Source organism: Pelobates fuscus, chromosome 5 (genome assembly GCF_036172605.1).
Source record: "Pelobates fuscus isolate aPelFus1 chromosome 5, aPelFus1.pri, whole genome shotgun sequence".
Taxonomy (NCBI): Eukaryota; Metazoa; Chordata; class Amphibia; order Anura; family Pelobatidae; genus Pelobates; species Pelobates fuscus.
Window position 1 is genome coordinate 166,852,329 of NC_086321.1, and position 14,579 is coordinate 166,866,907.

General features: G+C 42.0%; 1 protein-coding gene across 1 annotated transcript in view; it reads right to left on the bottom strand.

The window, feature by feature from the left end:
- Positions 1-13,461, bottom strand: part of SEZ6L (seizure related 6 homolog like) — a 332,693-nt gene extending 319,232 nt beyond the window's left edge. Inside the window, exons 1-2 of the mRNA XM_063454639.1 lie at positions 13,388-13,461; positions 12,708-12,987 (exon numbers count right to left, since the gene is read on the bottom strand). Coding sequence (XP_063310709.1) covers positions 12,708-12,801 — 94 coding nt within the window. The 5' untranslated portion in view covers positions 12,802-12,987; positions 13,388-13,461. The remainder of the gene's footprint in view (positions 1-12,707; positions 12,988-13,387) is intronic.
- Positions 13,462-14,579: the final 1,118 nt, after the last annotated feature.

Here is a 14,579-nt window from a genome sequence, read left to right on the forward strand (position 1 = left end):
CTCACCTATAAGAGTGCTGGTGCCTCTAAGTTGCGAACACCCGAACACATGCATGCGCGAATGCTAGGGGAGGATGGGACCTCCGAACTCCGACCACATCACATCTCTAGGCAATGATAGACACTTGGGAGATGTGCAAGATCAATCAGTTGCAATATTATGAACTCCCATGACAACCCCTGATGACTCACATCCCCATACACCAATAAGGTGTTATGGAGGCATGTCAGAATAGCTGTGTTATAAGTTTGGCACCCTATTTAGACTGTGAACAGCTGAGCTGCCATTGCTCAGTTGTTCTTGGCTACTTCCTGCAAAACTACCTGTGTGATTTCTGAGCTCCTGGATTTTCCTGACTTCTGGCTTTGTCCCTCCATTTCCGAACTTTTCCTGCCTGACCTTGCCTGTGCCTTGCCCCTGCTCAATTTTTCCACCTTAGACTATTTTATTATTTCGTCTACTATTACAAATACTGCATTTTGGGTTTCATATCTCCAAACATGACAGGCTGCCTGTTCTGATGTGTCATGTTTTCTTTTAGATCAGGTGGATGACCAGTTGGGAGTAGAGATGTCCCGAACAGTTCGCCGGGAACTGTTCGCTGACGAACATAGCTTGTTCGCGGTCGCCGCGGCGGGCGAACATATGCGATGTTCGGACCGCCCCCTATTCGTCATGGAGGTGGGAGGGTCTGGGAGGGAGGGTCTGCTGCTGATTGGCTGGAATGTGTCTGCTGACTGTGAGGTACAGGGTCAAAGCTTACTCAATGATGACGAATAGGGGGCGGATCGAACGTCGCAAATGTTCGCCGCCGCGGCGACCGCGAACAAGCTATGTTCCCGGCGAACTGTTCGGGACATCTCTAGTTGTGAGTGTATCAATTACCTGGGAAAGAGATGGCAGCAGAATGCACTATGAGAACAAGGCAAGTCGGCCGATGCAATGTTAGGCAACGTTCTGCTTTGAAACCTTGGGTTCTGGCATTAATGTTGATGTTGCATTATATTTACAACCAACCTGCTAGAGATTCTTGCAGACCACATACACTCATACATGACAATGGTGTTCCCTGATGGCAGTGGCCTCTTTTAACAGGATTTTAACACATTGCTAAACTGGCAGATTAAATTTAATGTAGAGAAATGCAAAGTTATGCACTTCGGGGTCAAGAATGCACAATTAGCTTACACCCTAAATGGTAGTGAATTAGAGATAGCCACACACGGGAAGGATATGGGAATTGTTATAGATAACAAATTAGGCAGCAATATGCAATGTCAATCTGCAGTTGCTAAGGCCAGTAAGGTTTTGTCATGTATAAATAAGGGCATAAATTCTTGGGATGAAAATATAATTTTGCCTGTTTACAAATCGCTGGTAAGACCACACCTTGAATATGCTGTGCAATTTTGGGCACCTGTTCTAAAGAAGGATATCATGGCACTAGAAAAAGTGCAGAGACGAGCTACAAAATTGATAAAAGGAATGGAGCATTTTAGTTACAAAGAGGTTAAAACATTTAAATCTCTTTAGTTTGGAAAAACGGTGCCTCAGAGGGGATATGACAACATTATACAAATATATCCGGGGCCTGTACAAACCATTATCTGGAAATCTATTCATAAATATGGCGATACATAGGACACGTGGTCACGCATTTAGGCTGGAAAAAAGGAGATTTCATCTAAGGTAAAGTATTTACAGTAAGAGCAAGAAGGATATGTAATTTTCTGCCTGAAGAGGTGGTTTTATCAAAATCCATACAGATGTTTAATTAAACTGCAATTGGATAAATACTTGCAAAAATATAACATACAAGGATATAATTTCTAATTAGTGGGGTAATAGCTGCTTGATCCAAGGAGATATCTGACTGCTATTTTAGGGTCAAGAAGGAATTTGATCCTAGTTTAATGCAAAATTGGAAGCGCTTCAGACTGGGTTTTTTGCTTTCTTTTGGATCAACAGCAAAACCATATGTGAGAAAGACTGAACTTGATGGACGCATGTCTCTTTTCAGCTATGTAACTATGTAACTATGTAACAAAACTGATCCATGGAGGCCCCACCTCACAACTTGTAGAACTTAATAGATCTTTAAGCTGCTAATGCCTCGGTGCCTGATACCACGGGACACATTCAGAGGTCTTGTGGAGTCCATGCCTTGATACAAAAGAGCTATTTTAGCAGGATGAGTGGGACCTACAGGTGATTTTTATGTTGTGCCTGATTAGTAGTGATGTACCGAACTGTTCGCTGGTGAATAGTTCCCGGCGAACATAGCGTGTTCGCGTTCGCCACGGCGGGCGAACACATTCGCGGTTCGATCCGCCCCCTATTCGTCATCATTGAGTAAACTTTGACCCTGTGCCTCACGGTCAGCAGACACATTCCAGCAAATTAGCAGCAGACCCTCCCTTCCAGACCCTCCCACCTCCTGTATAGCATCCATTTTAGATTTATTCTGAAGCTGCATTCTTAGATAGAGGAGGGAAAGTGTAGCTGCTGCTCATTTGATAGGGAAATTGATAGCTAGGCTAGGGTATTCAGTGTCTACTACAGTCCTGAAGGACTCATCTCATCTTTGTTGTAAGGACAGCACCCCAAAAAGCCCTTTTTAGGGCTAGAACATCAGTCAATTTTTTTTTTCTGTGTAATGTAATTGCAGTTGCCTGCCTGTCAGCTTCTGTGTCAGGCTCACAGTGGATACTGTGCCCACTTGCCCAGTGCCACCACTCATATTTGGTGTCACAATAGCTTAAGCTTGCATTTAAAAACAAAAAAATAGTTTTCACTGTAATAGATTGAATAGCAGTTAGTTGTCTGCAAGCGTCTGGGTGTCAGGCCTTCAGCGTGTACTCTGCCAACCTCTGCCAGTGTACTTTGCCACTCATATCTGGTGTCACAATAGCGTGCCTTTAAAAAGAAAAAAAAGTTTTTCACTGTAAGCTAATAGCAGTTAGTTGTCTGCAAGCGTCTGGGTGTCAGGCCTTCAGTGTGTACTCTGCCAACCTCTGCCAGTGTACTTTGCCACTCATATCTGGTTTCTCTATAGCGTGCCTTTAAAAAGAAAAAACGTTTTTCACTGTAAGCCAATAGCAGTTAGTTGTCTGCAAGCGTCTGGGTGTCAGGCCTTCAGCGTGTACTCTGCCAACCTCTGCAAGTGTACTTTGCCACTCATATCTGGTGTCACAATAGCGTGCCTTTAAAAAGAAAAAAAGTTTTTCACTGTAAGCTAATAATGTCTGCAAGCGTCTGGGTGTCAGGCCTTGAGCGTGTACTCTGCCAACCTCTGCCAGTGTACTTTGCAACTCATATCTGGTGTCTCTATAGCGTGCCTTTAAAAAGAAAAAAAGTTTTTCACTGTAAGCTAATAGCAGTCAGTGTCCTTAAAGCGGGTGTCAGGCCTTCAGCGTGCACTCTGCCAACCTCTGCAAGTGCACTTTGCCACTCATATCTGGTGTCTCTATAGTGTGCCTTTAAAAAGAAAAAACGTTTTTCACTGTAAGCTAATAGCAGTCAGTCTCCTTAAAGCGGGTGTCAGGCCTTTAGCGTGTACTCTGCCAACCTCTGCAAGTGCACTTTGCCACTCATATCTGGTGTCTCTATAGCGTGCCTTTAAAAAGAAAAAAAGTTTTTCACTGTAAGCTAATAGCAGTCAGTGTCCTTAAAGCGGGTGTCAGGCCTTCAGCGTGTACTCTGCCAGCCTCTGCAAGTGCACTTTGCCACTCATATCTGGTGTCTCTATAGCGTGCCTTTAAAAAGAAAAAACGTTTTTCACTGTAAGCTAATAGCAGTTAGTTGTCTGCAAGCGTCTGGGTGTCAGGCCTTCAGCGTGTACTCTGCCAACCTCTGCCAGTGTACTTTGCCACTCATATCTGGTGTCTCTATAGCGTGCCTTTAAAAAGAAAAAAGTTTTTCACTGTAAGCTAATAGCAGTCAGTGTCCTTAAAGCGGGTGTCAGGCCTTCAGCGTGTGCTCTGCCAACCTCTGCCAGTGTACTTTGCAACTCATATCTGGTGTCTCTATAGCGTGCCTTTAAAAAGAAAAAAAGATTTTCACTGTAAGCTAATAGCAGTCAGTGTCCTTAAAGCGGGTGTCAGGCCTTCAGCGTGCACTCTGCCAACCTCTGCAAGTGCACTTTGCCACTCATATCTGGTGTCTCTATAGTGTGCCTTTAAAAAGAAAAAAAGTTTTTCACTGTAAGCAGGGCCGGACTGGCCCACCGGGATACCGGGAAATTTCCCGGTGGGCCGCCAGCACCTGGGGCCGGGCAGACAGCTGGGTCTGCTGGCCGCCGGCCGCTGGCTGGGGGAGGTCTGCTGGCCGGCGGCCGCTGGCTGGGGGAGGTCTGCTGGCTGGCGGCCGCTGGCTGGGGAGGTCTGCTGGCCGGCGGCCGCTGGCTGGGGAGGTCTGCTGGCCGGCGAGGTCTGCTGGCCGGCGGCCGCTGGCTGGGGAGGTCTGCTGGCCGGCGGCCGCTGGCTGGGGAGGTCTGCTGGTGGCCGCAGGGGGAGCAGGCTCTTCTGTCTCTGCTCCCCCGCCCTCGCGCGCAGCTTAATGAGACCGGGGCCGGAATATGACGTCATATTCCAGCGCCGGTTTCTTGCTAGCGTGCGAGGGCGGGGGAGCAGAGACTGAAGAGCCTGCTACCCCTGCGGCCACCAGCAGACCTCCCCAGCCAGCGGGCGCCGGCCAGCAGACCTCCCCAGCCAGCGGCTGCCGGCCAGCAGACCTCGCCGGCCAGCAGACCTCCCCAGCCAGCGCTCGCCGGCCAGCAGACCTCCCCCAGCCAGCGGCCAGCAGAAGACCTCTGCGTCCACTAGCCCACCCAGCCGGTCACCAACAGGTAAAATATGTAATTCTGTCAGTGTCAGTGTGAGTGTATGTGTGTGTGTGTCTGTGTCATGGTGTGTGTGTGTGTATGTGTCATGGTGTGTGTGTCTGTGTCATTGTGTGTGTGTGTCTGTGTCATTGTGTGTGTGTGTCATTGTGTGTGTGTTTGTGTCATTATGTGTGTGTCTGTGTCATTGTGTGTGTGTCTGTGTCATTGTGTGTGTGTGTCATTATGTGTGTGTCTGTGTCATTATGTGTGTGTCTGTGTCATTGTGTGTGTGTGTGTCATTGTGTGTCTGTGTCATGGTGTGTGTGTGTGTGTGTGTCTGTGTCATGGTGTGTGTGTCTGTGTCATGGTGTGTGTGTGTGTGTGTGTCATTATGTGTGTGTCTGTGTCATTGTGTGTGTGTCTGTGTCATTGTGTGTGTGTGTGTGTGTGTGTCTGTGTCATGGTGTGTGTGTGTCTGTGTCATGGTGTGTGTGTCTGTGTCATTGTGTGTCTGTGTCATGGTGTGTGTGTATGTGTGTTTGTGTCATGGTGTGTGTGTCTGTGTCATGGTGTGTGTGTCTGTGTCATGGTGTGTGTGTCTGTGTCATGGTGTGTGTGTGTGTCTGTATCGTGTGTGTGTGTCTGTATCGTGTGTGTGTGTCTGTATCGTGTGTGTGTGTCTGTATCGTGTGTGTGTGTGTCTGTGTCATTGTGTGTGTCTGTGTCATTGTGTGTCTGTGTCATGGTGTATCTGTGTGTCTGTGTGTATTTAAAAAGTGTTTTTACTCACCTTTTTTTTTCTCCCCACGCCGTGCTGGTCTCCCCTCGACTGGCCCTGCCTCTATGGCTGAGATCATCAAGCATGATGATCTGAGCCAATCCAATGCTCTGCCGGCACCTGGTATCCCGGTGGGCCAGTCCGGCCCTGCTTACAGTGAAAAACTTTTTTCTTTTTAAAGGCACGCTATAGAGACACCAGATATGAGTGGCAAAGTGCACTTGCAGAGGTTGGCAGGGATTAAACTGATAGGAATAGTACTACTTAAAACACCACTCCTATCTGGTGGCACATTAGATTGCACGCGCAGTGCCCCAAATTTGAAGTAGGAGGACCGACCAAGCATCTTTTTCCATCTCCCGGTTCCTAAAATCGATGCCATATACACGTCCCGTGATAGGGCGCCAGCTCGTTATTCTCTTGGGCGCCAGCTCGTTATTCTCTTTTTCACTTCACTAGGGACACTTTACTGCACTATGGGCACTTTGACCCACTCTTTGTCTTGCACACTGTTATTCCTAACCAGCATCTGTGATGGGAAATCAGGCAGTCATCTAAACGTTTAGATTGAGCTTTAGCTTAGAACTCCATTGAAGGTGTTTAAGGAGATTAGGGCTAGTTTAGAGGATTCTTCTTAGACCTCTCTGAGTCTTTATAGCCCTTCTACCTATCCAGCATTTCTGGAAACTAGCTAAGTGAAAGGGTGGCTGTGTGTCTGTGATACATTTAACTTTATATCACCTTATTGACACTTTATCACTCCGGTCTCCATACTCTCTGCCTATACCCATCTATTTAGAGGGAATTTCCTTGCCCCTGCCAATATTATAAATAGGTAATAGTATTATGATTATTACACAATTAGATCTCTTAGGACAGGTGTCAATCCATATCTGCCAAGTGACCATATGTAGGGGGAACAGTCCCTATTCTGCTCTGTGTCAGTGTGTATCAGGGATCCTTAGGATAGGTGTCAATCCATACCTGCCAAGTGACCCTATGTAGGGGGAACAGTCCCTATTCTGCTCTGTGTCAGTGTGTATCAGGGGCTCTGAGGACAGGTGTCAATCCATATCTGCCAAGTGACCCTATGTAGGGGGAACAGTCTCTATTCTGCTCTGTGTCAGTGTGTATCATGGTCTCTGAGGACAGATGTCAATCCATATCTGCCAAGTGAACCTATGTAGGGGGAACAGTCTCTATTCTGCTCTGTGTCAGTGTGTATCATGGTCTCTGAGGACAGGTGTCAATCCATATCTGCCAAGTGACCCTATGTAGGGGGAACAGTCCCTATTCTGCTCTGTGTCAGTGTGTATCAGGGATCCTTAGGATAGGTCTCAATCCATACCTGCCAAGTGACCCTATGTAGGGTGAACAGTCCCTATTCTGCTCTGTGTCAGTGTGTATCAGGGGCTCTGAGGACAGGTGTCAATCCATATCTGCCAAGTGACCCTTTGTAGGGGAACAGTCTCTATTCTTCTCTGTGTAAGTGTGTATCATGATCTCTGAGGACAGGTATCAATCCATATCTGCCAAGTGACCCTATGTATGGGGGAACAGTCCCTATTCTGCTCCGTGTCAGTGTGCATCAGGGGCTCTGAGGACAGGTGTCAATCCATATCTGCCAAGTGACCCTATGTAGGGGGAACAGTCTCTATTCTGCTGTGTGTCAGTGTGTATCATGATCTCTGAGGACAGGTGTCAATCCATATCTGCCAAGTGACCCTATGTAGGGGGAACAGTCCCTATTCTGCTCTGTGTCAGTGTGTATCAGGGTCTCTGAGGACAGGTGTCAATCCATATGTCAAGGTGTCAATATGTCATATGTCAGGTGTCAATCCATATCCATTGTGATTTAGGAATGTTAGGTGATTTAGGCCCTTTATGGATTAAAACCAGACTCTGCATCAACTGTGTAATTTTCCATGGGAGTTTTGCAATGGAAACCCCTCCGGCATGCCACAGTCCAGGTGTTAGTCCCCTTGAAACAACTTTTCCATCACTTTTGTGGCCAGAAAGAGTCCCTGTGGGTTTTAAAATTCGCCTGCCCATTGAAGTCAATGCCGGTTCGCCCAGTTCGCCAGTTCGCGAACGTTTGCGGAAATTCGCGTCCGCCGTTCGCGAACCGAAAATTTTGTGTTCACGACATCACTACTGATTAGTGTACATTTTCAAAAGGCTTTGCCCAGGCAGCATTAAGAGACCTATCAGTATTGTATTTGGATGCCTTAACCCCTTAAGGACCAAACTTCTGGAATAAAAAGAAATCATGACATGTCACACATGTCATGGGTCCTTAAGGGGTTAAGCCACTTACTTATTTATAATACTTGACGAATAAGACATAGTATACGGGTGTACAGGTGTGCACCAGTTTCAAGCAGCCACCTTGATAGGTCATACCGTTATTTTATTTTTCCACTAACTTATTTTTAAGGATGGAAAGTCACCCTTTACTGAATAGACCCATTTGAATAGAAAACTGAAGCAGCAAGACTAGCTAAAATGTATAATGCCACAAGAGCTTTGCTTTAATGTTTTTGCTACTGCATCAATTTCATGCACCCAGTTTGTGGTGATAGAACTAGCAATGCAATTCCTTTGGGCAATGCTTATTCTCTAATAAACTACAGATTACGGTATATTTTTAGCATTCATTTCTGGAAGTGTTATATCAGTAAATAAATAGGATTCTTAATAACAGTGTCACAGCAGGCAAGTTAAATGAAGCCTTTTGTTATTTATTAGTAGTTTAAATAAAATGTTCACGTTTTATAGCCTCTGTATGTATTAATTTAAATGGAGACTTATATGTACATGCTTCTTTATCCTTGCATGTACAGGCTTTCCTTTGTTCGATGTGGGCGGCCATCTTTATGTCATCTTTGGTTGGAAGCATGCCATGGGGAAAAAGTAAGCTGGAAAAGCAGCATTAACTCATACATATTCATTGCAGCAAAATACACAACAAGGCTACATTATATGTATTGTTTTTTACATTAATAATAAACTATAAAGACTATTTTCCTTTAATTCTGAAGTCTAGAGTCTAGAATCTAGAGTAGGCAACATTCGGCACTACAGATGTTTTGGACTGTATTTCTCATGATGCTTTGCCAGTATTATGGCTGTAAGACCACTATTGGAGTGTAGTCCACAATATGTGGCGTGTCAAAGGTTGTTTACCCTGATCTAGACAATCAACCACTTTTGCAACGTAGGTTTGCTACACTAACATTTCCGAGTCACTTAATGTAGCTCAAACATATATCTACTATATAGCTTCTTGCTTTGTGAAAGTTTCATATTGACCAGTGATAGAGTCGAGAGGTTTGAGAGACAACATATAAAAATGGATACAAGCAATTCTTTGATGTGATTCTCTACTGTTTTATGTTTCAGCTGCACCAGCAGATCTGCCATCAAGTTGACATCCAGTGGTGAAATCCTCAGCTTGAGAATCAATCTTCCCTTCTCTCTGTCACAAAATTCAGCCTCTATTCAATATCACTGACAATAGATTCCCTTTGCTGGAAAGAGATCAAATCTTCTGGATGGACTGAGGCTAACATTGTCTGCTCACAAGGCAACGCTTCATACCACATATATTAATGCTGATACTGTTCTTTCTTTCTAATTAGGAAACAGGCTTGTTACCCATGAAATCTTTATTGCAAGTGAAATATTACAGAAAACATTATTGCAATACACTGATAGTTATTTCTAAACTTCATGCTGAGAAACTGGGGCATACAAGAAGAAAAAGCAACAGCTTATTTGTCAAAGGAAAGAATTCAACATCACTAAACTGGCTCCTTTTTATACATGAATTTATTCCATGGTGCTAAATCAAAATGTTTTTGTTGTTGAATTTATCATTTATGTAGAAAGCAGACTGCAGTAAATAATGAAAAGGTGAATATGGCTTTCATGTCTTTATATAATATGATACTGCTAATTAAACAGGGGTTTATTTACTAGACAATGAGAAAGCTAACTATTAAACATCAAATTTTTGAGAATTTACAAGAGAATTGCAAAGTTTAGGCCGACAATATTCGAATTGGAGAATGTTTCCATTTCAGCTATTTTGAGTTAAAAGTGTCTACTTCTTTGTCAACTCTCCACAAATCCCATTTTAGTGAGTAAACCCACTGTGTTTGTTGTAAGTTGACAATTGAACTGCAGAGTTGTTAAAAAAATACACTTAGTAAATAGTCCTTAAAGTAAAATTGCACTAAAAACAAACTACATCAATAAGGAAATCCCCTCCCAAAGCATTTGCATTAACCAGAAACATGCCAGAGGGGTTTGTCTCCCATTTATCACCCTTATGGCACGTGGAGGCTTAATGGGTTATTTATCATTATAGGAGTAACTCAATGCGTAGATGATGTAACATTTGAAATTTAAGCTTGCTGCATAACTTTGTTGTAATTCTATCTGTGCAATATTTCTACATCGGCACATAGAGAGTTATCCCCTTTAATGCTCTTTTTCAAAGAATAATACAAAACCCAACACATGAATTTCTTCCAGAATGTACACTACCAAAGTAATGTCTTGAATGGTATATCTTAACCGAGGCTGCTGAAAATCAAAGATAAATAGCCCAGCATATCGCATGCTAATGTGAAGTGATGGATGTGAAATATCTGGATTTCCCCTGGGGTAATACTAGTTTTGATTGTGCTTGCATAGTGTGTCTATCTTTTTAAATGGATTAATGCATCACAATAAATATAATTAACAAAGCAGATGTGCGGGCAGTAGTCAGTTTGTACATATAGAGAGATCAAAACATTGGCAACTTGTACAATAAAGAACTAACAAGTTGTTCCATTGGTTTGCCAGTCAGTCTGACAGTCAACTGTCCGTCCGTCTATCTATCTATCTATCTATCTATCTTTCTATCTATCTAGCTATCTATGTATCTATCTGTGTAGCTCTTGCAAAACATTTTACTGACTTTAATGATAACGTGTATATAATCATTATTCAAAGAACATACTATTAACTGAAAACTCATTGGCTTCAATTAGCATCTTAGATATCTGCCCTTGACTGATTAAAAACTAAAGTTGTAGTATTGAGTCAGGTTAAACAGGAGACTTTGCTCTATTCTATTCTGAAGATACAGTGCAGATTGGTCAGTTCTCAGCAGGGACACAATAAAATAAATGGTATATTCACTAAACAGTACATTGTAGTGATCTGAATATCGAATTTCAAAATTTAGGCCATCGTGCATGGCTGATTTGTACAAATTCAGCAAATTAGCTATTTATTTATTTTTGATTGGCTAACGACTTTTTGTAATTTAGCTTTTAATTCACAGTAAGTCACTATTTACTGAATAAACCCAAAACTGTATTGATATTGCTGTTAAGTACAACTCTTCCTACTTTCTGTCTGATGATGATATAATATTATAATTAATTATTATTATTATTATTATTAATATTAAAATGCTGGAATGTGTCAGCTTGCTATAACTATCAAGGTATATGAACTTCAGCAATAAGGGTAGAGGTATTATCATTATCATTATTAGCATTTGTAATATTTTTTGATAAATAGCACTTACATGTTCCACATCAATGTACAAAAGACAGGCACAACACACAAACCTTTGCAAATTTAATTCAACACAAAAATTATAGAGCTCACTTTATAAAATTGTATTTCTATCACAGAAAGTATCCATTCTGAAATTAAAATTTTAGCAATAAATGAAGGACAGTCATATGCAGGTCATCATACATTAGCTTTATCACGTATATGCCACCAGTGAAACTTATCTAAATGCTCACCACATTGATCAAATTAACACCACTCATTTAAAGAACAAGCCACTCAATTCAGAAACTGACAGAACAGACTGACATCTATCATTTGCCTGTCAATGTCATTCAGATTACCAACAGTCTCACATGACACAATAACAAGCTAAGTGCTTCACCAACACAGATACTTTGTCCCAAATTAATCAAATACCAACATTTAAGAGATATCATTGTCCACATTTACCCAGACAGCATGTTATAATAAAACACTTCCACCATTTAATGAATCTAATGAATCTGGAAGCAATGCTATGTAAAAAATAAAATAAAAATACCTTTTGGGACTTAATGTGTTAACTGCAGTCATGTTACACTAAGTGTCAATTTAAACCCAGATATGGAATATTTAACACTATTACACAGAGTATTCTTTATAACACATGGAATCGTGCAGTAATGGTCTCAAGCCAACTACAGAGCAGACAAGATAAAACATATCAAGAAGTCCCAGTTAAGGCACCAGGCAGATATAACATAAACTGACCATTTTCAATCCTAATCCTTAAGGTTTTAGAGCTAGATCTATTTTATAAGAGAAGGGAAATTGAGTTAGAAAGCACATATAAAAAGCATCCCTGTCAAAGACACAGAAGCATTGACTCCCATTAAAAGAAGAACTTTGCATAGAGCCACCCCTAAAATATTTGGCTGGAAAAAGCTGCAGGTGTGCATAGGGTATAATATTAGTCTCTTTTAAACTGCTTTATTCTTCTGAGTACAGTTACACAAACTGTTCAAGTGGAAGGGTATTAGCAACCTAAAAACTCGATTTCTCTATGTGAAAGAGATTAACCACTGGTCCAGGTGGTTCTATTTAATTGCAAGTGCTAATAAGTTCATTATCATTGTGTTTAAGCTATATAACTTCCAAAACGTTTTATTATCTAGCAATGGGCAGTACAATAGGGAGTCCACAATGAATGGGAATACTTTACTGACAGTCCAAGAAATCCAATACTTTTTTTTTTTTTTTTATCAGAAATGATTGATCCATTTTAGGGGATGTTAAATCATTTCTGATACAATGCTTCTCTATTTAGAATCAGGAACCTTGGTGATTACATCTCTAAAACTGTAACCATTTATCAAGTGTCTCATGCTTGCAACACAATTCACAAGCACTACTCTAGTCTTCAGAGCACTATAGCCACTGATGCATACATTATCCCTGTGATATACACAGTACATATTTAAACGGTACATTTCTAAGACGCATTTATGAGAGCAGAAGTCCAACATGCACATTGTTATCAGACCTTACCTTCAGTCTGGGCTCCGGACAGAAGAAAGAGGAGGAAGAGAATGGCATGTTTTGAAATGGGACCTGCACACCTGCATATTCCATGGGTCAACATGATAAGGCTCCAGAGTCTGACCAAAGACAGGACTGGGATGGGTAGGTGAGCAAGATCTGAAGCTCTTTAAAGCACATCCACTGAAAGAGGTGTCTGGGCTGAGATTCACAAGGACTCATTCATGGGAGCAACTCTGTCCCCCTTTCTCTCTCTCTGTCTCTCCCTCTCTCTCTCTCTCTAGTGTGCCTATTGATTAAAGGGGAAGAGGAAACAGAAGCACATAAAATGCACACACAGATAGCTCTGTGCTCGATTCTGGATAGAATGCTCCTATACTGAGATGGGGAAGGAGGGAGAGAGCAAGGCAAGCAGATAAAGAAGAGGAGTAGGAAGGACAAGCGGGGAGGAGTAGGTGCACACAGGCAAACACATGAGAATGGAGGCAGAAGGGAGAGTGAATGAGGGACTGAAACAGTCAGAAAGAAAGAGTGAATGAGAAATGATGCAGGCAGATGACAAGCAGATCTAGAAAAAGAAAGAGGGATGTTGCAGGCAGAAAAGAAGGTGCAGTGAGCGATAGGATCCCTGAAGGAAGAGAGATAGAAAAAGGAATGAAAACAAAGAAATGAGGATCTTCTGCACAAACCTAATGTGACACTATATGTGTGTGTGCTCTGTGCTGGCAGGCTGCAGCTAGGAAGCAGTGATTAAATAGCCCAAGAATACACAGTAATAGAATGCAGGCAGAAAGTGCTCCACAGCACAGACACATGGATAGCAGGCTAGGAATAGGGGATAAATAGACATTAGCAGTGGATACTGGGGACGGTCCCCCATATCAAGGCATACTAGAAGGAAACAAATATCAAGGACCAGTGATGCTTCACGTCCACTGTCTTTATCTGAATTTCCCATTTGAGCTAGTTTCACATAAAATGGGTCGTTCACTAAAGTGGGACTTGTCAGGAATTCAAAGAGAAATGGAAATTGTAGGCTCAAATAGCTGAACTGGAATCTAACTGACTTGGATAATGTTTCAAGTTTGGCTACAGTAGCCTAATATTGGACATTCATTTAGAATTTCCTTTGCTTTCATGAAAATTCACACTTTGGTAAATAATCCAGTTGAATATAGGCGAGGGCAAGGAATGTGCTTGGTGCACCAATGCTAAATTGTCACCTCTGTCCCCATGTCAGTTCTCTCCGCACATTGTTGGGATAGTTTTAGTTAGACTATAATGTTATTAAAGAACGAAAACAGTTAATATATCTGACACCTGGCTATACCTGAAGTAAAAAATAAATAAATAGTTTTACCTGTGTATCTGAAATGAAAGTTTACATAGTAATTATTTTCTGAGTGTAAACACCAACGTAATATGTTTTGCATTCCTATGCTGTTAGTATATATATGATTATTATTTCAAGTGTTTATTATAAAGTATATGTTATTTCAAATTATTCATATTTTTGGTGGAAGAAAATCATTGATGGTAGAAATTGTTTATTTAAAGGAACACTTCACTGCCCCCCAAAAAATCTTGTCTGGATTCTTTCAAACCGTCCCCCCTCAAATTCAGCCCAGACTTTCTTTGGCTACCCAATGCAGCTCAGTGAGAAGTCTTTGCAAGGCAGTTGCTTTGGGCAAATGCATTCCTCTTGAGTTTTGGTTCACTGAGATTAACTACCAGAAAGTAACAGGACCAGATGTCTTATTGCCAATTTTAAAATGCAATCTGCACTTTTTATAAAAGAAAAAAAAAAAAAGCAATGCCAAGTGGCTGGAGTGATGTAAAGCACACTTACTGATCTTGGGAGCAGCGAAATATGTTTTCTGG